General features: G+C 54.6%; 1 protein-coding gene across 1 annotated transcript; it reads right to left on the bottom strand.

The window, feature by feature from the left end:
* Nucleotides 1-7,169: 7,169 nt before the first annotated feature.
* Nucleotides 7,170-9,279, bottom strand: GADD45B (growth arrest and DNA damage inducible beta). Its single transcript, XM_082381593.1, has 4 exons — nt 8,986-9,279; nt 8,782-8,883; nt 8,180-8,402; nt 7,170-7,908 (listed from the first exon to the last, which is right to left on the bottom strand). Exons 1-4 carry the CDS (start codon nt 9,027-9,029, stop codon nt 7,795-7,797), a joined length of 483 nt encoding a protein of 160 aa, XP_082237719.1. The 5' UTR covers nt 9,030-9,279; the 3' UTR covers nt 7,170-7,794.
* Between the last annotated feature and the right edge of the window lie 15,934 nt (nt 9,280-25,213).

The following is a 25,213-nucleotide window of genomic DNA, read 5'->3' as shown; positions in this document are numbered from 1 at the left end:
CGCTCACGCCTGGGGCGGGCGCGCGCACGTGTGCAAAAGGGTCTTCGGCTGCCCCGCGATGCCCCTCACCCCGCCCCAGCCCAGCACAGCCCCGGACCTTGGGAACCCGGCGCCCGGGAGCAGGGGGTGGGTGGGAACCAGGAGGAACAACAGGGCAGGAAAGAATGGGGAGGGGCTGCGAAGGGACCCCCCCCCACCCCGCCCTCCTCCAGATGCAGCTCTGTGTGTGTGTGTGTGTGTGTGTGTGTGTGTGTTTGCGTGCGCCCGCTACTCCCCGGGCATCCTCGGCGGGGTTGTCACTCGGGTTGTGTGTCACTCTGGGTCTTTGGAGGTGGTCGCCGTGGGCCCCTGGGTATCTGTGTGCAAGGCTGTGGGTGACTGGCGAACTTGTCCATCTGGTGCCTCCCTCTCCACACTGGGGGGTGGGCTCGGGGGCGGCGGCAGGCAGGCCTCCCAGAATCTTTCGTGCACAACTCCAGGGGGCGTCATTCGCAGACTTCTCCCTTCCAGCAAAGACATGCTCCTCCAGCACTCCCCACCCGCCTGTGCCCAGGGAACCACTTCGACCCTGAAGATCTAGCCGGGAGGCCACTGTGGTCAGGGAGAGAAAAAAAAGAGCAGGTGAGGCAATGGGGGAACAGGGGTGGGGGAGCACCGCCGGCGAAGGGACCACAGGCTGGTTTGCAGAGGGAAGGGGATAACTGAGGGCAAGAGGGACAGGGCCAGAGGTCCCACCCTGACCCCGGGGAGTAAGCAGGGAAGCATTACGTAGAAGCCCGGCCCAACCAACGCTTTTCCCAGAAAGCACGTGGTTTCCTTCTGCAGCTTCCTAGAAAGGGAGAGCCCCCGCTCCGGCAGACGTGGGTACCCCCAGGGGCGCCATCTTACCTACTGAATGGGAGGAGCCAGAAGTGTGAAGCTGAGCCGGGGGCTCCGATGCACCCTGAGGTCTGAGAGCCACTCTTCCGAGATGCTAGCTACCCACATCTCCTTAGCCACCCGAGAGGACAAGCCCCAACACCACACAGCTGTCCTGGGGCCTTTCCTGGACCCACTGTGGGCAGGCAGGAAGTACCAGGGAGTCGAAGCCCCCAGGAACAGCCTGGAACAGGGAAGGTGAGGTTGGTGGATAAATAAGTCCCGCCCACCACTTCCTCCCTGGCCCGTGTGTGCTGGAGGCTGCGTGGTCCTTTATCTGTGTGCCTGAGGGCAGTGGCCCAGGTGTGTGTTTTCATTCGTTCAGGGTTACTTGGGCCGCCACTGGGACTAAGTTGGGAAACCGGAGTAGACAAGACACAGAGAGGTGTCAGTTGCATGTGAGCCTAGGGGTCTCACGGGTCCACATGTGTGACTGGGAATTCAGGTTTGGGTAATATTGGGGGGTTATGGGTTGAATTGTGTCCCCTCGAAAGATGCGCAAGTCCCGACCCCCGGTACCCGGGAACGGGAACTAATCTGAAAATAGGATCGTTGCAGATGATCAGGTTAAGATGAGGTCCTCAGGGTGGCCCTGATCCATCATGACTGGTTTCCTTATAAGAAGGGGACATTTTTGGGGAATTCCCTGGCAGTCCAGTGGTTAGGACTTTGCGCTTTCACTGCCGAGGGCGCGGGTTCGATCCCTGGTCCGGGAACTAAGATCTCGCAAGCCACGTGGCACGGCCAAAAATAAAAAAAAATAAAATTTAAAAAGAAGGGGACATCTGGACACAGAGACACACATAGAAGGAAGAGATGTGAAGATACAGGAGAAAAACATCTACAAGGCAAGGAACACCTGAGGCCACCAGAAGCAAGGGAAGCCTGGAGAGATCCGCCCCACAGCCCCAGAAGGAACCAGCCTGGCTGACACCTTTTCTCAGATTTCTGGCCTCAGGAACTGGGAGCCAATAAATCATGCAATAATCATGGCACCCCAGTTGGTCAGGAGCTCTGGGTCCCAGGCTCACTCCGGGGACTCCAGGACCATGAGGCCCGGCTCCACGTGCATGTGAACTTCAGGGACGCCATGTAATGACACAGATCCAACCACCCAAACACATAGCCACGCAGTTTCAGAGACCGAGCCCTACTCACAGGGACACAGGCAGAGAGGCAGATGCTACCATGCACAGGTAGAAGGAATCAAATAAACAGTTGCATACCAACCAACCCTTCTGGAAGGCTCTCCCTTCTGTTCTAAGTGCCTTACATATCTTCACTCATTTAACGCTCAGGACGCCTGAGAGATGGGCACTCCGATTAGTATGCCCATTGTACAGATAAGGAAACTGAGCCCAAAGAGGTGAAGCAATTTGCCCAAGAGCGCAGGGCCGGCAGCCTCCACGCCAGGTTCCAGCTTCCCCGGAGAGGTGGTGTCACTGCGTCTGGCCAGGACCCAGCACTTGGCTGGTCAGTGTGTCCCTTAGGGACAAAACAGTCTGTTCCAGGGAAAGAGGTGACTGATGGGTCAATCTCTGGTTATATGTAACTCCGGATCCAGGCTTGAATCTTCGGGCCACAGCATTGAGGAAGTGCCAAGTGGGTCCCACGAGGGGCTTGGCCATGAGGGGCCTGGAGGCTGAGAAAAACACATTTCTCCCAACCCTCTTGAATCTGCAGCCTAACACAGGAGATGGATAAGGAGCGAAGGATGGCAGGATGAAGTTGTCATTCCAAACAGGGTAGGGCAGGGGAAGTGGGCAGAGTCAGGAGGCAGGCTCTCAGGGGTCTTATCTGGAGGGCTCCCTGAGGAGGACATCTGGGGTGAGGACAAGAGGGTGCTGGGTGTTAGCTTGCGGAAAGGGAGGGACGAAGGGTTCTGGGCAGAGGTTAGAGGGCCAGGTGTGCAAGCAGCGTCTAGGCCCAGGGTGTGTGTGCCACGCCGCATGCCAGGGGTGGGGTGGGATGAGGGTGCGGTGCCTTCCCAGATCCTGGGCTACGGGGAAGTGCTAGTGCTGCTGGGATTCCAGGTACACACGCTGGGGCCCACAGACGCAGGGCGGGCACTACGAGTCCAAACTTTGGTAGTGACACACCCTGCAAAGTGGATGAGCCCCCAGATGTCACGCATGTGAGAAAAGCCAGACACAGAAGGCCACAGAGTGTGTGATTCCACCTGTATGAAACATCCAGAACAGGGAAATCCACAGAGAGAGAGAGTGGATTCGTGGTTGTCAGGGGCTGGGAGAGGATGGGGGTGACTGCTCATGGGCTCATGGGGACAGGGCTTCTTTTTGGGGTGATGGAATGTTCTGGAACTAGATCGTGGTGATGATCGCACAACTGTGTGAATATACTAAAAACCACTGAATTATACTTTAAAGGGGGTGAATTTTATGATATGTGAATTATATCTCAAATACATATATATATATATATATATATATATATATATATATATATATATATATATATATATATATATATATAGTTCTAACTCTGAATTACTACCTGTAAAAAGCAGAGAATAACAGTACCTACCTCGTGGGGTTGTTTTCAGAAGGATAAGAGATGGCAGGGCTGAGGGGCTGGCCCAGTGCAACATCAGCTACTATCATATTACTTCTCCCAGTATCACTGCCCTATGTGACTGTCTCACTCCTGGCCCCCCAGCCCGGTCCCCAAGTCCAGGGGGACATTATAGGCTTCATGACTTGCTCACAAGGCCAGCCGCCTTTCCTGGGCAGGGAGGGTTCAAGGAAATAGCAGGAAGCGTACACACCATTGAGGCCTGGGGACAGGGAGCACATCTGTATTTACATATGTCAACACGCGTGTGATTCTGTGGCCGTGTCCACTGTGGCGTGTGTGTGCACAAGCACACCTGGGGACAGACGCTCGATGGAGGCGGCGTGTTTAGGGGACAGACTTGGAAAGGGAGCTCAGAGAAGCCACGTGCCTAAGGGGATGGGGTGAAGCTGGAGTCTGAGCCCTCCACCCAGAAGTGCTGGGGGGACCCATGTGGGCAACAGTGTGTATGAGGTCTGGGGAGCTGTGTGTGTCTGTCTCCAGGTGTGCCTGCGTGTGTGTGTGTGTCTCAGGCCCGAGGGTGCAGGTGTGGATGGAGGTGAGCGTGGGTGCCCTGAGAGGAGAGCCATGCGTGCCCAGCTGGGGAATAGCGTCTTCCTGCACTGTCCTGCTCCTGGCACCCAGCCCCCAGCAGTGGCAGCCCCAGGGAGGGGGCACCTGCAGCAGTGACCGAGCCTTTGTGACCTGTGGCCACTCCTCTCTGAACTCTGGCGGGGGGGAGGAGTGTATTGGGGTGCAGCCTGCCCCCTCTCCCTGTCCCCCTGGGTTTTCAAGACTCCTGACCAAGCCGTGGCTCCTCCAGTCTGGACCTCAGGCTCCTCTTCTGGAAAATGGGACAACGGCATCGTCCTCAGTGGTCAGTGGTCAAGTTAAGGGTGTCTGCACCCAGCGACGACCGAATCAGCCGAGCTGCTGTGATTACCTCCTCCGAACAGCCGTTGGATTCTGGGTTAGGTCAGGAAGACTCAATGCTTTTATTAACGACAGCAACAACAACAGCAAGAGTAGTAATAACATTAATGAGAATAATGGGAGAACTGGTATCAGAACGTAAGCCATGACCCTGCAAGTTCGCACGTTCGCGCGGTGGCAGCGGAGAGAGCTGGGGTTCGCCTCTCCTGGGAAGCCACGCCCCCTCTGAGAAGCCACGCCCCTTCTGCGTCGTCAGTTAACCCCTAACCCTAACCTGCAAAGTAAATGAGCCAAATACCGAAGTTGAAATCAAGACAGGGTCAGGAACGGTGCCCGCAGAGAGGCAAAGGGACAAATCGGCTAATCCTATCTTGATTTACAGTTTTGGTCCCCAAGGGATATTCTCTCTCTCTGTCTCTCTCTCTTTTTTTTTTTTTTGTTTGTATTCGAGTTAGAAATATATTGCTTGAAAATATTCTTTATCTTGCCCACCGAGTTTTTGGTCTCCTGCTGTCTTAAATTTTGCACGGAAGGCGTGTCCCGCTCGCCTCACCCTAGTCTCGGCTCTACTAATTCGCAGGGTGGCTGTGAGAGGATTAAAGGAGATGCTTCTGGAAATGCAGGGGGACAGTAATAGTGCTGATAATAGTCGTCGTCGTAATAATGGCTAATCCTTTTTATACGTTCTATGTCAGAGGAGCTAATCTAAGGAATATATGTTTCATTTAACCTCAACAATCTATGAGGTAGGTAGCATTATTATCCCTATTTTTCAGAAGGAGCAACTGAAGGCACAGAAAGGTTAAGGTACCAGCTCAGGGTCGCACAGCTGGGGTCCCACCCATGCCCTGTATCTCCTTGGACCCCAGGGGCCTGGGGTCTTGCCCCCACTGCACAGAGGACTTAGGGAGGAGGGAGTCAGAGGTCATGCGGCCCTTTTGTCTGGCCAAGGTCAGGATGGGGACAGAGCAGCCCACACCCGCGGGCGGAGCCGGCGGGGAGCTTCTCCTGGGTGCCCCGCCTGCCTCCACAGGGGGAAGTCCAGGTCACCGCTGGAACAATGGGCCCAGCCCAGTCCACCTCAGTCCTTCCCCACTGATGCCCCCCACTGAGGCCCCTCAGCCTCTGCCCCCCTTCCCCTCTCTGGGCCCCATCTCAGGGATCCTCCCCATCTCCCCCCTACCCCCTCGCAGTCCCTTCTCCACCCCTCGGGGCTTCAGTCCCCTCACTTCCCAACTCCAGCAGGATCCCCTCTCTCCCCTCAGACTCCTCCCTCCTCTCCTGGAGCTCAAGTCTCCTCACTCCCTTCCCCCCCCACCCCTACAGGGATTCCTTCGGCCCTTCTCGCCCTCCCGCTCTGGGTTCCCCCTCGCCCCACCCCCATCCCTAAAACCCTCCTCTCCAAACTCCCACCTCCACCCCTCAGGGCTCCGGTCTCTCCACTTAGAATCTCCCCTCCCCCAAATCCCTGCAGAGATTCCTTCCAACCCCCCTTAGACCCGCTGAGTTCCCCTTTCCCCCCTGCACCCCGCGGGGCTCGGGTATCTCCTCTTAGCATCTCCCCTCCCCCACCCCCAGAGGTATTCCGCTCCCCGGGGCTGGCGGGGGCGTTGTCCCTACTCCGGGCTGCATCTCAGTTTCCTCCCTCCCCACTCCGGATCTCCCCTCAGGAGGGATTCCCGCCCCTCCCCCCTCGTCTCCCTCTGGGATTTCCCCCTTTCTCCTTCCCTCCCCCATCCTCCCCCGGCGGGGCTCCCCCCAGCCCCGTGACTCCCCGGGGGCCGTCGGGGTTTTCCTCACTCGCCCACGTGGGGCTCCGTGGAAAGGTCGCGGCCTACGGCTGGCCCCCGGGTTACCTCCCCACCCGGTTCCCACGCCCCGGGGTGCGGGGCAGAGGGGAGGGGGTGTTAGACGGGCTCCGCGAGCCCACCCCGCAGACTCGGCGCAGGAAGACTGAGGCCGGAGTTCGGGCTGGGCCGCGCTCCCAGTTCTCTGCCCCGGGCCGGGGGAGTCACCGCGCCTGCGAGTTAAGGGGAAAAGGAGGTGGCCGGCCAGGCCTCACAGTTTCGGTTTAGAGGCAAAACGCAGCAGCGTGCCAAGCCCAGCTGGGCCGGGAGCACGACTTCCTAGGGTATTTTTCTGCTTGTTGATTTTAGTTTGGGGAAAGAAAAAAAAAATTCTTTTTTTCTTTAGTGCAGTGCAGAGGCCCACCCTGGGAGGGAGAAGGCCTGGGTGGGGGGTTGCTCTCTGGGGGATCCCCAAAACTCTTCCTGCAACGCCCAAGCCCAGGGGCAGCTCTGAGCTCCAAGCCCACCTCGCTGTGTGGTCGAGGTGGCCCCTTGACCTCTCTGGACCTGGGCTGCGGTGGCAGCCGGGCGGGCAGGGGCTGCAGCCAGCCCCCAGGGGTGCGTCTATACGTGCCCAGAGTTTGGGGTTGGCTCAGCGAGTAACAGCGGCAGCACGGCGGCCAGGTTTCGTAATAAACCGGTCTTTTAATTGCTCCGGGGCAGGAGGAGGGGAGAAGAAAAAAAAAAAGAGGCAAAGATTTGTTGGACTTGGGTGGCGCCGGCTGCAGAGAGAAGAGGCACTGTTTTTGCAAGGAGCCTGGAGCAGCTAACTCGGACTTAAGTAACACTTCCTGGTGAGCCTGCAGGAGGTGGCGTGGGCGGCGCCAGTGCTGTTGGAGCGCAGGGGAGGTGGAGGTCCTGGTCCCGCACTGAGGCCGGCGGTAAATACACAAGAACCCAGAAGCTTTAACAATTTATTACAAGGCCATCATAGTAGAAGTAAAAATATATGTATCTGTAAGCTTCCCATCTTTCTTTCACCGATTCAAGTAACAAGTGCAAGTAACAAAATAGATTGTCTGTTTAGTTTGCAGACTGGGAGTTCGCCGGTACAGAGCAACATCAGGCCCGGCTCCCAAGTCCCAAAGTACTGTTCTGGCCACAGGGTGCGGACCCTCGGCCCACCAAGGCCCGTCTGCACATGTCAGCTCTGGTCTCAAGGAGGGGGGGGGTACTATCAGTCCCACCCCACCCCTGAAGGGTGGAGTCTAGGCCCTCCTGTGTGTGAGGGGACAGCTCCCCCACTCCAGCTTCTGCTCTGTCGCCAGGCCTGAGCTCCAGGGTCCCCTCTCTTGCTGGCCTGGGTCCCATCTTCTCCTCACACGGTGGCCGCTGCTGGCGCTGCTCCAGGCCCGCCGCCCTGGGGTGGCCACGCACTCCCTCTCCTGTCTTCAGCCTCCAACGATCCTGCCCCCGATGGTCTCATAGGTTGGGTTGTTTGGGGGGGTTCTGGGAGGGAGGGGGGATCAAATATTTATTTTATCGTGTTTTTTGGCAGCAACAGGTTCTGACGCCGGGCAGGGTCTCAGCGCTCCTGGAGGGGGATGTAGGGGACCCACTGGTTGTTCTCTCTGCTCTCTTCGCAGTAACTGGCAACCTCCACCAAGCCGTGGCTTTTCCAGGCGTCTGTGTGAGGGTTCTGTGGGAAGGCGAGAAGACGGGGTTCAGTGGGAGCCCCAGGAGTGGCTGGGGAGTCCCCCTCTCCCAGAGCCCCTCTGGGGAAAGCAGGTTGGCTCAAAATAGCTCCCTGGGTGACTAAGGCCCCAAGACCCAGCCGGCTGCCCACGGGGACATGCCGAGCATGGCTGAGCGCTGAGCTGGTGCAGACCGGCCAGCTCGACTTTGTTGACAAACAAGGGGCCAGGTGCCGGGGTGGGGAGGGGGCGGGGCGGGGCCGAGGCCCAGCTCACCGTGACCAGGAGGCAGTGCAGGTCCCGGGCCTCGGTGGTACCCTGGGTCTCGGCCGGCTCGCCCAGCAGCTGTGCCAGGCGCTGCATTCCTGACACCCGCACGATGTCAATGTCGTTGTCACAGCAAAAGGACTGGATGAGCGTGAAGTGGATCTGCAGGGCGATATCGTCCTCCTCCTCCTCGTCAATAGCCAGAAGGCACAGGACCACGCTGTCAGGGTCCCTGAGGAGCCAGAGTGGCATGGTGGGTCAGCTGGGGACTGGGGAGGGGCCACCGTTACGGCGGGGAGTTTGCAAAAGCAAAGAGAAACCGCAGGTGCGCAAGGGATCGCGTCTGCATGCAGATGGTGGAGAAGACATTCGGTTCAAAGGATGGCGGGGTAAGGCAGGGGCATAGATGGGGTGACTGCCTGCAAATGATGCAGCACCGGGATACTGCAGCCTCCACCCCTCAAAAAAAAAAGAAAGCAGAAAGACCCTCGACCCACAGTAGGGACACTTGAGGGTGTCCCAGACCCATGCAAGCGAAGGATGCAGCAGGGAGCGTGCAGAGCGGAGGAGGTCCCCACCCGCGCCCAGCCCGGGGCCGGGGTCTCACTCACACATTCATCAGCTTGGCCGACTCGTACACCCCCACGGTGAGGCGGTCCTGGCGCTGCGCAGCCACCAGCAGCTCCTCCACCGCGGCGCTCACAGTCTGCATCCTGGGGCCAAGGGAGACGGGGGTCAGCGCCGGGCCGGCCACGGGGCGCTCCGGTCCCCGCCCGGCCCGGCCGACCTCAGGCGGCGGGGGCCCCGCTACTTACTTCTGCGCCGCGTTGTCGCACGCCACGAGCTCTTCCAGGGTCATGTTGCAGTTATAATCCACAGTGGAAAACAGCCCCACGACAGTTCCAAGGGAGAAAATGCAAAGTTCGAGGCCGGAGAGCCCAAAGCCTTCCTACGGAGCCCAAGCGTTCGTCAAGACCTTCGCAAGGCAGCGAAATCCTCCCCAAATAAGGCGGAAAAAAATTGCAAGTGCCTCAGCAAGAATAATCCAGGCAGCTGCAAAGAAAAGTCTGACGTCCTCAGTTTCAGCGACCTTAGCGCGCGGCTGCCGGCACCGCCTTTTATAGACTTGTACAAACAGGGGCGTGGCCCCGCTGGCTCATCCGCCCCTCCTATTGGAGAAAAAACAAAGGCGAGAGAAACCCGCGCTGCGGTTGGCCGGCGGCGGGGAGGGGGCGGGGCGCCGTGAGGGGGCGCCCCACGTGGGGGCGAGAGCCGGGAGGAGGGCGCAGGGCGGGGCGGGGCGGGGCGGGGGGGGGGGAGCCGGGGGAGTTTGAGTGCCAGAAAAGAAAAAAAAAAAAAGCAGAAGTTTTCTCCTGATTTCCCGGCAGCCACGCCGCGTTTCGGGGCGCGCGCGGGATTTCCAGCGCGCGAGGCGGCCTGGACTTTCGGGGGGGCCTGGAAACCCCGGAGAGTCCCCGGCCCGCGCCTTTCCAGGTTCTGCTGGGGTTTTGCAGGGAGAGGGAGTACGGTTTGCAGCCTAATCCTTTCTAGGTGGTGGTGGCGGGAGTCTCCCCAGGCTTCAGGGACCCCAGACCCTGGGTAGCTTTACTTTCTGGGCCTCTGTGTCCCTATCTGTCCAATGGGAATGCAGCGCTGGCCTCTTTGGATTGCAGTGAGTCCTAAATAAAATAAGGGGTGCACGGTAAGCGTTTAACAAGAGGTGGTGGTCGCTGGAGGCCGCCTCGAGGTACCCAGAAACGGGGGCTGCAAAGCCTAGGGCCGAGACCGGGTGCCCCATCCCCACCCGCCGCGAGTTTCAGGGTGGGGCGCGCGTGGGAGGCGCAGGTGGCTTGGCCTCGCGGGCTCCGCGCCCCCTGCAGGCGCCTCACGTTGCAAGGTCTGACCGCACGTCCGCCTCGCACCTGACCGTGGGGGGAAATCGAGGCCCGGGAGAAGCGAGGGGAACCGGTTCCTGCGTGCGTCGCGCGCTGCCACCTGGGCGCGCTTGCAGTGGTGGTCGCCGCCTTTATTTCCTCCCTCCGGAGCGGCCGCTGAATGTACCTAGCGCGCACTGGGCACCAGGCTCCCCGTATCACGGTTCATTTAACCCCCAAGGAAGCGGGAAGCAGGGGCTACGCTCATCTGCAGGATGCAAAAGGGGAAACTGAGGCTTGGTAAGGCCTCCACTCCCCCAAACCCCCGGTTAGTTCGTGTTGGAGCCACACGTGTGCGCCAGTCACAGCCGCACGCTGGGACGGCCGCCAGCCTCGCCATCTCCCCTGGAAAGAAAGCAGTTCACGAGCCAGGCGGGCAGGCCCGCGTGGGACTGGCTCCCACGGCCGAACGGGGGCTCCCGATGACTCACAGCTGCGCCCACTCCCCCGCCAGCCTGGGGTCTGGCCTCCGCCCGGCGGCTCAGTTCCCCCAGCTCCCGGGCTAGCTGTCCGGCTGACGCATCGCGCCACCCACCGTGGGGGCGCGAAATGTCCCGGGGGCTGCGGGGCGCAGCGGCGCCACTTGGTGGCCGCGCGAGGTCCCTGCGCCCGCAGCGCCGGAAGGGACAGACCGGCGGGGGCGGGGTGAAGAGGAGGAGGACTGGGACTGGGGTGGCAATTGCAATATTTTAAATACTCAATATTTTATATGTGAAACATGTATTTAATAACTTTATAGTTGCAATGTTTTTTAAAAATCAACTAAACTACTGCCCAGGGGCGCCTGCTTTTGTTTTTTTTGTTTTTTTAATTTGGTTGTGCTGGGTGTTAGTTGCAGCTCAAGGGCTCCTTAGTTGCGGCTCCAGGGCTCCCTAGTTGCCGCACGTGGTCTCCCCAGTTGCTGCATGCGAACTCTTAGCTGCAGCATGCACGTGGGATCTAGTTCCTTGACCAGGGATTGAATCCGGGCCCCCTGCATTGAGAGCGTGGAGACCCAGTCACTGCGCCACCAGGGAAGTCCCCTGGGTTTTTTTTAATGGTAAAATATGCACGATATTCATCATTTCGATCACTTGTAAGTATACCGGTCAGTGGAATTAAATACATTCACGATGCTGGGTAACAATCATCGTGATCTTGACCCAAACCTTTGCTATCATCCCCAGAGTAAACTCTTGGGAATTATACATGAATTGCCCCCAACTCCTGACACCCACCATTCTACTTTCTGTCTCTATAAATTTGATCCTTTAGGGACCTCCTATAAATGAAATCATACTGTATTCATCCTTTGGCGTGTTATTTTACTGAACATAATGTCCTCAAGGTTCATTGATGTTGTTCATCCATGTGTGTGTCTGCATGGCCTTATTTTTTTTTTTTTTTAATTTTATTTATTTATTTATTTACTTATGGCTGTGTTGGGTCTTCGTTTCTGTTGCGGCAAGCAGGGGCCACTCTTCATCGCGGTGCGCGGGCCTCTCACTATCGCGGCCTCTCTTGTTGCGGAGCACAGGCTCCAGACGCGCAGGCTCAGTAATTGTGGCTCGCGGGCCTAGTTGCTCCGCGGCATGTGGGATCTTCCCAGACCAGGGCTCGAACCCGTGTCCCCTGCATCGGCAGGCAGACTCTCAACCACTGCGCCACCAGGGAAGCTGTGCATTGCCTTCTTTTTGAGGCTGAATAATATTGGACTGTAGGGAGGGGCCGCATTTAGTTTATCCATTCATCCGTTGATGGACACATGGGTTGTTTCCACCATTTGGCTGTTGTGGATGCCTGTTTTTGTCAACAAAGTTTTATTGGAACAAAGGGCAGGGTACAGGGTGAGGGGAGTGAGGTATTCACCTCAGACACAAATTTTAAGGGAATGCCACAAAACTCAGTCATCAATATAAACAGTATTATAGGGACTTCCCTGGCGGTCCAGTGGTTAGGACTCCTCGCTTCCACTGCAGGGGGCACGGGTTTGATCCCTGGTCGGGGAACTAAGATACCACAAGCTGCATGGTGTGGCCAAAAAAAAAAAAAAAAAAAAGATATTTTTTATTTTAAAAATATATGCCAAAAAATCCCCACCCATGATGAGCAAAAATCAAGGTTTTATATACAGACACCATCTGACAGGATGAGGGGTGGAGGGCAGGGAGGTGAGTTATGCACATGCAAGGTCAGATCCTGTCTTTATTTGCAGTTTTGATCTTTTATTCATCATGGATTTTTTTGTATTGATTTTGACTTTTGAAAATATTGCATTAAAATATTTATCTTGAGGATTGAGTTCTGGGCACCCCCTTAAATTTTGCTCCTAAGGTGAGTGCAGCCCTGAGAATGTCCCTGTCTGCTCCTAGGTGAGAGAGGTGACCCTGTTCACAGGGGAACCCTCACCACCCTCATGGAGAACATGTGAGTTGGCAACTTCCCCAGCCAGGAAACCGGGCATATCCGCTCCCGCCTTGCAAATGAGATCCCTTGTCTCTAGAATTGATAAACATAACAGCTTTAAAATTTAATTTTGCATTGCATTCAAGATACGCATAACAGCAAACTTTTCTTGAGCATTTACTACGTGCTCAGCCATTTGTAAGCAGTTTCTCCTTTGATGCCCATGAAGCAGCACTTGTGTGATGGTTGCGAGTTTATAGGGAGTGGAATAGAGACTCAGGAAGATGGTGCTGTTCATCCAAAGGCATGGAGCTCAGAGTTGTCCAAGGATATTCCAAGATACTCCAGCTATTCCAAAAGGCTGGGGTTAGGACGGGATGTCTGGAGTCTAGAGGGAGAGAGAGGGAAATTGGGGGGCGCAAAATTTAAAGGGGAACCAAAACCTTGCTCATCAAGATAATCTTTTTCTCTCATTTTTTATCAAGCTAGAAATCACATACCATAAAATCCACCTTTTAAAAAAATATTTATTTATTTATTTATTTATTTATTTTTGGCTGCATTGGGCCCTTGTCGCTGCGAGCAGGTGCTGTCCAGTTGTGGCGAGCAGGGGCCACTCTTACCCGCGGTGCGCGGGCCTCTCACTGCAGTGGCCTCCCCCGTTGCGGAGCACCAGCTCCAGGCACGCAGGCCTCAGTAGTTGTGGCACGCGGGCTCAGTAGCTGTGGCTTGCAGGCTCTAGAACGCAGGCTCAGTCGTTGTGGCACACAGGCCCAGTTGCTCTGCGGCACACGGGATCCTCCTGGACCAGGGCTCGAACCCGTGTCCCCTGCATTGGCAGGCGGACTCCCAACCACTGTGCCAACAGGGAAGTCCCAAATCCACCCTTTTAGAGGATCTAGTTCAGTGGGTTTCTGTAGAGTCACAAGTTTGTGCAACCATCACCACTAATCCAGAATGAGATAAATATATTTTTTCTTTTTCTTTTTTGGCTGAGCCATGTGACTGGTGGGATCTTAGTTCCCCAACCAGGGATTGAACCTGGGCCCTCAGCAGTGAAAGCACAGAGTCCTAACCACTGGACCGCCAGGTAATTCCCGAGGTAAATTTTTTTTAATGTGATAGTCTAAATCATAATGCATGCCAAAACACCCATGATGAATGGAATATTAAAATTTCCCATCAAGACAGGGTCAGTGACAGTCCCTTACCAAGCCATATTGGAGCCCCAGACGAAAGGAAAACAGTATGATTGATCCTGTCTTGATTTCAAATTTTGATAATGTAGTCGGCATGGAGTTTTTTGCATTTAAAAAAATTTTTTTAAATATTGCATTGAAATATGATTTTTCATTGTGACTGAGCTTTGGCCTCACCCTCATTCTGGCCCTGCTTCTTGGGACCCTGCCTTTAACCCCCACCCCAAGCAAACCTGGGAGACAGGAGTGATGTTACCAGTGGACAGAGAGGAAACCAAGTGTCTAGCAGGTTGGGGCATTGGTTTTGCCTTGGGGGGTGGATAAGGGTTCTCTCCCAGCATGGCGGCTGCAATGCTGCAGGGTTAGGAGCCCCAGGGCTGGGGAAGGACATTTGAGAGGTGAGTGCAGAGCTGGAGGCCCCTTTGCATCATAAGAGGTGTTATGGACCAAAAGTTTATGTCCCCAAAATCCGTATGCTGAAGCCCTAACCCCTACGGGATGGTGTTTGGAGGCGGGGCCTTTGGGAGGGGATGAGGGTTAGGTGAGGTCGTGAGGGTGGGCCCCGGTGGGCCCCCCCCACCCCACCCCACCCTGCCCCGCCCCCGGTAGGTTTCCTGTCCTTGTAAGGAGAGGAAGAGAGACCAGAGCTCTCTCTGCCATGTGGGGTCACAGTGAGACCAGGAAGCAGGCCCTCACCAGGAACTGGCCACACCGGCACCTTGATCGTGGGCCTCCCACTTCCAGGGCGGTGAGGAATCGTGTCTGTGGTTTAAGCCCCAGCCTGTGGTGTTCTGTTATGGTTACTCAAGCCAGCTAAGACAGGAGGGGTGTGAGGGGCAGGGATGAGGAGAACGGGGGCTCAGGGCAGGGGTCGGGGGTGACCAAGGAGACTTCTGACTGCCTGGCTTTGAATCCCCTCCTGACCAGCTACATGAACTCGGGCATGGCATCCCACGCATGAGACCCCTGTGCCTCAGTTTCCCCCTCTGCAAAATGGATATAATAGCGTTATCTAGGAATGTTCTGAGCACAAAATGCATTCAGTCTGGTCCACACTTAGGAGAGGGCTCTGTGCGTGGTAACTGCCCTCTAAACGGGGGAATTAGGGACTTCCTTGGCAGTCCATTGGTTAAGAGTCTGAGCTCCCAATGCGGGGGGCACAGGTTTGAGTCCTAGTTGGGGGACTAAGATCCCACATGCCACATGGCATGGCCAAAAGATAAAATAAAATAAGAAACAAAACTTTAAAAATAAATAAATAAATAAATAAATGGGGGATTCAGGCGTTGATTGAAGGCCTAGTGGGTGCTGATTCAGCACTGGGGGGGTGGTAACGCAACTACTTCATGTGGAGTGGTCAGGGTGGGCTTCTCTGGAGAGGTGACATTTGAGCTGAGACCTGAGTGATATAAAGAAACCAGACCGGGGAGGCTGTGAAGGGAGAGGGCTCTGGGCACAGCACACGCACAGGCCCTGAGGTGGGGCCACACCTGGCACATGCGAGGATCCCCGAGGAGTTCCGGATGGCTGGAGCAGAGTGACTGGGGGGAGGGGAGAGGAGATCAAGAAGGTGGGCCTTGGGGGCTGCAGGTGGGGTCTGGATTCGACCCGGGGTCAAAATAGCAAAGGAAGCCTTTGGCAAGCTTGAAGCAGGGGAGGGACTGACCTCTGACATCATTTTTTGTTTGTTTGTTTGAAGATGAGCAAGACATGATTCCGGTCCCCAAGGAGAGGCTTCTGGGTGGAGGTGAGTCATCATCTGACCTTCTAGACGTTGGGAAGACAGGATGGGCTGGGAGGAGGTGGAAACAACACACACCAGGTGGCAGAGATGTCAAGGGCAAAGGTGAGGAGGTGGGGAGGCCGGGGTCACATCTGGGGATACCGAGGAGGACGGCGGTGGGGCAGGAGTGGGGGAAGCAGCCACAGTAGGAGGAGGCCGGGATGTCTGTGACTGTGACATCCGGGGGAAGGGCTTGGTAGGGGCATCTCTGCTCTGAGGTCAAGCTCGCCTGGTTCAAATCCCACTCCATCCCTCACAAGCTGTGTGTCTTTGGGTTGGTGACCTAACCTCTCTGAAACCCCCTCCTTTCCTGGGAAAATCAGGTTGTCGAAAGGCTTACAAAAACCCACGACTGAGACTGGGTTTGACCTGTAGAAAGTGCTCCATACACCTCCTGTACAGCGCTTACCTTGAAAGCCACTTGAAGCCACGCCCTCCCTCCCCGGACGTCAGTGCCCCCCCTCCCATAGCCGATAGCCGGCTCTCCCTGCAGTACCCAGAGGGCTCCCTCCAAAACCATCCGCTCACCCTCCAAACAAAGCCCCAGTGGAAACCCATTCCCGCTGTTCTCTGAACGTGCCCGCATGGTCTTACCCCAAGGCCTTTGCCCTTGCCAGTTCCTCTCCCTGAGCACCCTCCCCTGCCCGTGCCAGCTTGCCATGTCCCCCTCTCAGTGCCACTTCCCCTGGCCACCTGTGAAGCGTTTCACGCCCCCACCCACATTTCAACTCCCCCTTTTTTCCTTAGCACACAACACCGTCTAACATACTATGCATATTCTTAATCATCCGAATCATTCCGTGCCTTCACTCAAATGTTGGCTTCACCAAACAGGAGTTGCCATCTGTTTTGCTTGGCATGGTGTTCCTAGTATACAGTAGGTGCTCAATAAATACATTCTGGTTGAATGACTGAATGAGACCCCAACAACAGGCTGGGAGGCTCGGCATTACGTTAAAAGATGCATTTTGGGGAGTTCCCTGGTGGCCTAGTGGTTAGGATTCCGGGCTCTCACTGCCGTGGCCCGGGTTCAGTCCCTGGTTGGGAAACAGATCCCTCAAGCCGCGCAGAGCGGCCAAAAAAATGCATTTTTTAAAAAAGGAAAAAGCACGATTCTCACGTGAATATCCAATCGATGTGCGTCAGAGATTGCATGGGACTTGTTAATAATGAAGGAACCTGTAAGATGTCTTCTAGGCCATCCAGAGGCTGAATGAATTTGTTTAGTCAATGCAAAATGATACAGGACACCACCTAGAGGGGTGGGATAGGGAGGGTGGGAGGGAGATGCAAGAGGGAGGAGATATGGGGATATATGTATATGTATAGCTGATTCACTTTGTTATAAAGCAGAAAGTAACACACCATTGTAAAGCAATTATACTCCAATAAACATGTTAAAAAAAAACAACAACAAGGGACTTCCCTGGTGGCGCAGTGGTTAAGAATCCGCCTGCCAGTGCAGGAGACACAGGTTCGAGCCCTGGTCCGGGAAGATCCCACATGCCGTGGAGCAACTAAGCCCGTGTGCCACAACTACTGAGCCTGAGCTCTAGAGCCCGTGAGCCACAACTACTGAGCCTGCGCTCTGGAGCCTGCGAGCCACAACTATTGAAGCCCACGCACTGCAACGAAGAGTAGCCCCCGCTCACCGCAACTAGAGAAAGCCCGTGCGCAGCAATGAAGACCCAACGCAGCCAGAAATGAATTAAAAAAAAAAACCAACAAAAACAAAACAAAACAAAATGATACAGGACAATCATCATTTTTCCATCAGATAATTTACAGTTCTATGGATGCATGGAGTTTAGCCCATTATTTGCTTAGAAGACATGGTTCCCATAAGACAACCCCCACTTCAGACACCAGCTGTCAACTGGGGTCCCTGGGACCACCTTCACTTGGACCAGCTGGCTACAGATTTGGGGTCCCCATGGCTACCCTCGGGTTCCATAATTCACCAAAATGACTCAGAACTAGCAAAGTGCTCAATGTACGGTTAAGAGTGTAATAGTCTCCTAACCAACATGTTGGCAGGGCTGTTTCCTCCTGGAGGTTCTGAGGGGGAATCTGTTCTAGGCCCCTCCGGTGGCTGCGTGTGGTCCTTCGCTTGTGGACGCATCCCTCCAGCCCCTGCCTCCATCTTTACCTGGCCTTCTCACATGGCCTCACCTCTCTGTATCCAAATCTCCCTCTTACAAGGACACCAGGCATTGGACGAGGGCCCACTCTGATCCAGGATGACCTCATCTTTTTTCTTTTTTTTAACGCGCCACCTAGCTTGTGGAATCTTAGTTCCTGGACCAGGGATCGAACCCGTGTCCCCTGCAGTGGAAGCGCAGAGTCCTAACTACTGGACCGCCCGGGAAGTCCCCAGGATGACTTCATCTTAACTGAACCAATTATACCTGCCAAGACCCAGTTTCCAAACAAGGTCCCATTGACAGGTTCCAGGTGGGGTGTGAATTTGGGGGGACACTATTCACCCCAATACAGACAGTGAAGATTTGGGGCTCCCAGATTGGAGGGGGACCAGACGTGCAGCCAGGTCAGCCACCAAGAGTGAAGGGCTGTGAGGCACCCTGCATGGGGTGCAGAAGGGGTCGGAGGTGGGACTAACTTCACACCCTCTCTCTTCCCCAATAACTAATCCATCAACTCTGGCCCCCAGACAGATCTCAGATCGATCCCCTGCTCCATCCCTTGGTGCACCACCAGCAAGCCCACCCCTAGTATTTTTGGGACCCATTACAAGAATTCAAGAGGGCTGCACAACCCATGGCTAAGGGCTCAACAATTACGCACCAAGTAACACACTGCCGAACAAACTAGAACTATCCTCCCACCTGACACAGGCTCCAGTGGATTAAAGATGGCAGCACCAGGACCACAGTGAGATACTGCTTCACACACACTGGGATGGTTACGGTCAAAAGACAGGTAATAACACACGTTGGGAGGATGTGGAGATACTGGAAGCCTCATGCACTGCTGGTCGGAATGAAAAATGGTGCAGCCACTTCCCTCCCCTTTATCTGGGCTGGCTCTGTGACAGCCTTGACCCATGCAGTGTGAGGGAGGTGACACTGCCAGCCATGTCCCTTAGCTTCAGGAGGACGGCAGGTACTGTCCTGCTCTCAGGGAGTCCTGAGATATCTCATAGGAAGTTTGTGCTGCATCAGTGGGCGCTGGAGAGACCCTGAGGCTACACAGAAAGGGAGAGGGGCTGGCGAGGCACCAGACCGACCACAAAAGGAGCCCAGAGCCCCCAGCACCGTTGCCAGCTGGATACCACACAGGGCCCCCTGTCAACCCCACATGGGACAGAAGAACCGCCCTGATGAGCCCCACCTGCATTCCCAACCCACGAAATCATGAGACATAGTAAAGTTTGGGGGTAGTTTGTTACACAGCAACAGATTAGAATTGAAACCTGCAAAGCCTCCTGGCAAGTCCGGTTCACATTTAGAACTCTCAGACTCCTGGCAGTTCTGCCCTGGAATGTGGCAGTGTGGGCAGAGCTTGCCCCAAGCTGGTGGCCTGCTGCCTCTGTTTTGAGGGTCTCAAAATCCCAGGGTTGGTCCTGTATTGTGAAGGTCCTCACCTGCACACGGAGGGCACCTCAGCTCACAGATCCACACTCCCCACAAAACAGCTGCCCTCTGCCACCCCTGGGTCCTGGGAGTGTACAGACTGGGGGCACTGCCTGCCTTGGGGGGAGGCACCCGGGCTTGGAAACAGGGGATTCCTGAGTGCTGGGTACTGGAGCGAGGGCTGGAAAAGGAGGTGTGGGGAGAGGTCCAGAAAGGGGACAGGCGAGCTCTAAGTGAGGCACTGACCCCGGCCCAGGCCACTGCAGCCCCTCACCTCAGTGACTTCTCAGCACCCTCTCCACCTGTGCCGGCCAGGCAACTACAGCAACCTGAGGCTACTGCGCCCTTGAAATGTAGCCAGAGCCACTGAATAACCGAATTTCGAATCGCATTTCATTTTAATTAATTAAAACCCACAAACAGAAATGGTGTAAAATACTTTTTCGTTAAAGACAACCTTATTGTTTCCTTAAACCACTGAAAATTTAGCACCCAAGTTGTGATAGGCTGTGAGTATGAAAAACACACTGGAATTCAAAGACTTGGTGTGGAAAAAAGAATGGAAAATATCTTCTCAATAATTTGGTTAATGGAAAAGAATATGAAAAAGAGGGAATTCCCTGGGGGTCCAGTGGTTAGGAGTCAGTGCTTTCACTGCCGAGGGCCTGGGTTCGATACCTGGTCGGGGAACTAAGATCCCACAAGCCTCGCACTGCAGCCAAAAAAAAAAAAAAGAATATATATATTTATAACTGAGGGACTTCCCTGGTGGCACAGTGGTTAAGAATCCGCCTGCCAATGCAGGGGACACGGGTTCGAGCCCTGGTCCGGGAAGATCCCACATACCGTGGAGCAACTAAGCCCGTGTGCCACAACTACTGAGCCTACGCTCTAGAGCCCTCGAGCCACAACTACTGAGCACGTGCGCCACAGCTACTGAAGCCCGCGCGCCTAGAGCTGGTGCCCGTCAACAAGAGAAGCCACCGCAGTGAGAAGCCCGCACACCGCAACAAAGAGTAGCCCCCGCTCGCCGCAACTAGAGAAAGCCCACGCGCAGCAACGAAGACCCAACGCAGCCAAAATAAATAAATAAATAAAAATAAATTAATTATATAACTGAATCACTTTGCTGTACAGGAGAAATTAACACAACATTGTAAATTAACTATACTTCAATAAAATAAAAATAATTTGTGTATGTCGATTACAATATCGGTTAGAATATTTTGGGTATGTCAGGTTAAGTAAAACATTAAAAATTAGGGACTTCCCTGGTGGTCCAGTGGTTAAGACTCCACGCTGCCAATGCAGGGGGCACGGGTTCTATCGCACATGCTGAGCAGGGCCAAAAGATTTAAAAAAAAAAATTGAGATATAATTGACATATAACCTTGTGTAAGTTTCACGTGTTGATTTGATACATTTATATGTTGCAACATGATTACCACTAGCAGTTAATACCTCTATCCGGTCACATAATTATTGAAAAATTATCGTTTCTTTTTTGTGGTGGGATATTCTGTTTCTATTGGAACCATGTTGTTCTACACAGCAGTCTGAGGGAGGTTGTTTTTTTCACTTTTGAAACACAAAATACATCAAACACACAAAGAGCATCTGTAATTTATGCGTGCAGCTAAGAATAGAGACATTCACAACCACCCAGCTTTCAAAACACAACCACTGTGCTGACTTCTGGGTTAATCACGTCCCCACTTTTCCCTTCAATTCTCTAACATTTGTAGCACACGGAAATAACGTATCAGCTAGTTTAGCTGGGTTTCAAATTTTATAAAAACAGAAGCATACTGTAGATATTCTTCTGCACTTTGCTTTTTTTGCATGATCTTATGTTTGGGAGGTCATTCTGTGTGTTAATTTTCCACTGCTGTATAATATTCCACTGTGTGAGTCTACACAAAGGTATTGGTGTGTCCTTTCTTTTGTGTGTGTCCTTTTTTTATTTAAAAATTTTTTTTGTTGAACTACAGTTAATTGACAATGTTGTGTTAGTCCCAGGTGTACAGCAGAGTGATTCAGTTATACATACATATATTCTTTTTCAGATTCTTTTGCATTATAGGTTATTACAAGATATTGAATATAGTTCTCATTGGTCTATATGGGGTATCTGGGCCATTTTCAGTTTTTGTTTCCCTATTACAACAAACAGTGAGGGTTTCACAACCCAAATCAAATCCTCTCTTACACGATAAGGAACCAAGACAGCCCCTGGATAATGGCCAGCAAGGACGTGAATCCTTCCAAGATCAGTACAAATGCCCTTGGGAGTCGACCCTGCCCCAGGGACGCCTTGACTGCAGCATCATAAAGCCTGGAGCCAGCCCACCCAGCTAAGCCCCACCCAGCTTCCCAACTATGGAAACTGAGATAAGAAACATGAGTGGCTTTAAGCTACTGTGTTTTGTTACCCAGCACTAGATGACTAATACACGGGTGTTACATGTGTTTCCTTCTCTAATACTGTACTTGTCTCCACCCACTGGAAATTCTTATTCCTTGCCATGTCCACCATCCTGGAGTGTGATTTTGTGCTGCCTGGTCCCTCTCCCTGGAAGGCTTCTCCCCACCTGTTCACCTGGTTGGTCCCCTCCTTCTCTTCGAGTCCTTGCTCAAATGCCACCTTCTCCAAGAGGCCCACCCTGTTTAAAAATGCACCCCCTAGCTCACATGCTCCCAAGCCCCTCATCCTGCTTTTTCCACCCCCCCCCCAACCTTATTATATTCTAACATGCCATAAAATTCACTTATTCGTTAGGTATCTGTTTCCTCTGTCTTCCTACTTCATCCTTGTCAACTTCCTGAGCGCAGGGAACTTTGTTTTGGACATTGATACAGCCCCAGTGCCTGACAGGCGGAGATGTCAATCAATATTTGTGTTTTTTTTGGCCACACCACGAGGCATCTGGAACTTCACTGACCAGGGATGGAACCCGTGCCCCCTGCAGTGGAAGCAGGGAGTCTTAACCACTGGACTACCAGGGAAGTCCCATTATTTGTTGATTTCATTATTCCGGAACCCATTTAACAAACAGCTGTCCCTCCGGCCCCAGCGCTCTCCTTGCCCCCAGATTTCAGTTGGGATTTCAGGGTTCCAGCCCCAGATTCCTGAGTTCTGATCCTAGATTCCAGGTTTAGCCTCCAGGCTTAGGAATTGGGGTTCCAGAACCCGCCCTCCTCCGGGCTCTGGAATCAGGGACCTCCAGATCCAGGGTCTGGAATCCCAGCTCCCCAAAACAGGCTCCCGAATCAGGGTGCCCAAAATTCAGGCTCTGGAATCTCTGCCCCCCCTCCCCCAGATCCAGAATCCACAGCCCTCCAGATCCAGGCTCTGGAATGAGCCCTCCCCCACCCAGTCCAGACTCCAGAATCCGCGGTCCCTCAGATCCAGGCGCCGGAATTCAGGATCAAGGCTCGCGATCCGGGCTGGGAGCCAGCAGCCGTTCCGCTGAGATTTTGAAAAATCTGGCGCCAAACTCCGGCGCAGAGCTTGGGCGGCGGCGCAAAGGGGGAGGGATAGGGGAATGGGGAAGGGATGGGGGATGGGGGAGGGAGAGGGGACAGGGCTTGGCCGGACCTTCTCGGGCTCGGGGATTTCTCGCCCACCGCCCGCACCCTCCACCCCCAAAGCAGGCAGCAATTAGCCATTAACTTTTCTAGCGCCCTGGGATCAGAGGGTCGCGGCTTCGAACCCCGCTTCGTCCTGCCCCTGCTGGGGGTCCCGGGACAGGTCCCCGGATCGCCCCGTGCCTCAGTTTCCCGTCCTGGAAACGGGCCGAGCGCCACCCCTCCGCCGCCGCCGCGTGTCGCGCCTGGGGAGCCCGCCGAGTGCCCAGGCCTCGGGCTCCGGCGTGGGGAGGGGGTCTGGCCGCAGCTGTCGCCGCCCCGCCCGTTCAGCGCCAAAATTTGAAAATTGCCAACGCCTCCCAAACTGAACAAGGGGAGTGGAAGCTCCGGCAGCACCCACGGGAAGCGCAGGGCTTTCTGGGAGTTGGAGTCCGGCCCCCGGGGGGGTCCCGCGGTTGGGGGGGGCGGAGGGCTCGGGGCACAGGTTAGGGCAGAGAGTAGGGGCGCAGCCGCGGGGAGGGGGGTTGGGGAGGATGGGGCGCGGGGAACAGCATTCCTGGCGGAGGGAACAGCACAGGCAAAGACCTGGAGACGGATGGGGCACCCACGTGCCAAGAGGGGCCAGCTCGGTGGTCGGCCTGTGGGACCCTGCAGGGCCTTGAATGGCAGGCTACTGGGTGGCCCGGGGCGGTCGTCAGCGGGACCTGTGATGGGGAGGGGGTTGCAGCTAAGTCTGGGGGTGGAGGGGAGGAAAGGTGACCCCATGCCACCCCCAAACCTCGATCATTTTTCTCCCCTCGGGCCCCGCCTCCTGTAGTATCACTTATTCCTATTTTGCTTTAAACGCCCTCACGTTGTACCAACTGTATTTTGCACTCGGTGTTCCTACCGTTATGAGGGATATGAGGGAAAGGCGAAAAGGCGACGACATACGGTCCCCAAGTATGAGCTAGCTTTTGAGAGGCTAGTCACAGCCTAGCCAGGGACTCATGCCTGCCTGGGTGCTGGGGCAGGGCAGGGGGCTTTGTTTCTGGTAAGAGGGGAATGTGAGTGAGTGACTATCAGGATTCAAGACAGGAGAAAAAAAAAAAAAAGGGGCTTCCCTGGTGGTGCAGTGGTTAAGAATCCACCTGCCAATGCAGGGGACATGGGTTCGAGCCCTGGTCCGGGAAGATCTCACATGCCACGGAGCAACTAAGCCCGTGCGCCACAACTACTGAGCCTGCGCTCTAGAGCCCGCGCGCCACAACTACTGAAGCCTGCGCACCTAGAGCCCGTGCTCCGCAACAAGAGAAGCCACCGCAGTGAGAAGCCCGCGCACCGCAACGAAGAGTAGACCCCCCCACCCCCGCTCGCCACAACTAGAGAAAGCCCGCGCGCAGCGGGGAGACTGTCCCACCGCACACCCCAGAGGGCTGGTAAAGGAATCCAAGTTCTCAGTGTGTGATTTGCTGGGGTCCCCGAGGAAGGCTGTTTGCACCAAGTCCCCCGAGGTGAGATGTATGGGGGAGGGGCGGTTCTCAGGGCAGAAAGAACAGCAGGCAAGTTCCAGGGTTAGAGGAAGGAAGTGGTTCTCCACTGAGGGTGATTTTGTCCCCTCGGTGACATGTGGCAACATCTGGGGACATTTTTGGTTGTCTGGATTGGAGGGGGTGGTGGTGCTGCTGGCATCAGGTGGCCGGGGTGGGGGGAGCCCAGGGATGCCGCCTGACATCGTACAATGAACAGGATGGTCCCCCCACAGAGAGTGATGGGGCCCAAATGTCCACAGCGCCGAGGTGGACAGACCCTGCTGTATCATTTTGCCTCTTCTAGGCATTTTATATGAGTGGACTCATACACTGTGCGACCTTTTGTGTCTGGCTTTTTTTTTCCGGGTGAAGTAGAAAAGAATAGCTTTATTGCTTTGCCAGGCAAAGGGGGACACAGTGGGCTCGCACCCGCCAAAAACTGTGTGTCCCAACCTGAGGGGATTTGGTGAGGAGTTTTATAGCAATAGTTCAAGGGTGGGGCTGCTGATAAGGATTAGGGTGTGTGAAGGGCCTGTGCTCCTTTAATCTGGGCTCAGGTGGTCCCTTGATGAGCTTCTCAAGGTTACCAAACTGTGACCTTCTGTCTGGAACATCTTCCATCTGGTGGGGGGTTTTGTGCTGGTCTCAGGACTTAATGAAGCTCAGGTTCTTGATGTCTTGTCACAGAAAGAATTCAGCGAGGGACAAAGCGATAGGTAAGAAGTGGATCTATTTAGAGAGAAACACACTCCACAGACGGAGTGTGGCCCGTCTCGACAGCAAGAGAGGCCTGTGTCTGCCTTCTTTCACTGAACATTTTTTTTTAAAAATGGAGGTATAATTGACATAACATTATATTAGTTTCAGGTGTACAAACTAATGATTCGATGTTTGTATATCCTAGGAAACGATCACCACTATAAGTCTAGGTGACATCCATCACCACAAATAGTTACAGGGTTTTTTCTCGTATGATGAGAATTTTTAAGATCTACTCTTTTAGCAACTTTCAAATATGCAATATAGTATTATTAACTACAGTCACCATGC

The sequence above is a fragment of the Balaenoptera borealis genome (assembly GCF_965194805.1).
Source record: "Balaenoptera borealis genome assembly, chromosome: 2".
In the NCBI taxonomy this organism is placed as follows: Eukaryota; Metazoa; Chordata; class Mammalia; order Artiodactyla; family Balaenopteridae; genus Balaenoptera; species Balaenoptera borealis.
The sequence above is the reverse complement of the archived record's forward strand: the minus strand, read 5'-3'. Positions and strand labels throughout refer to the sequence as shown.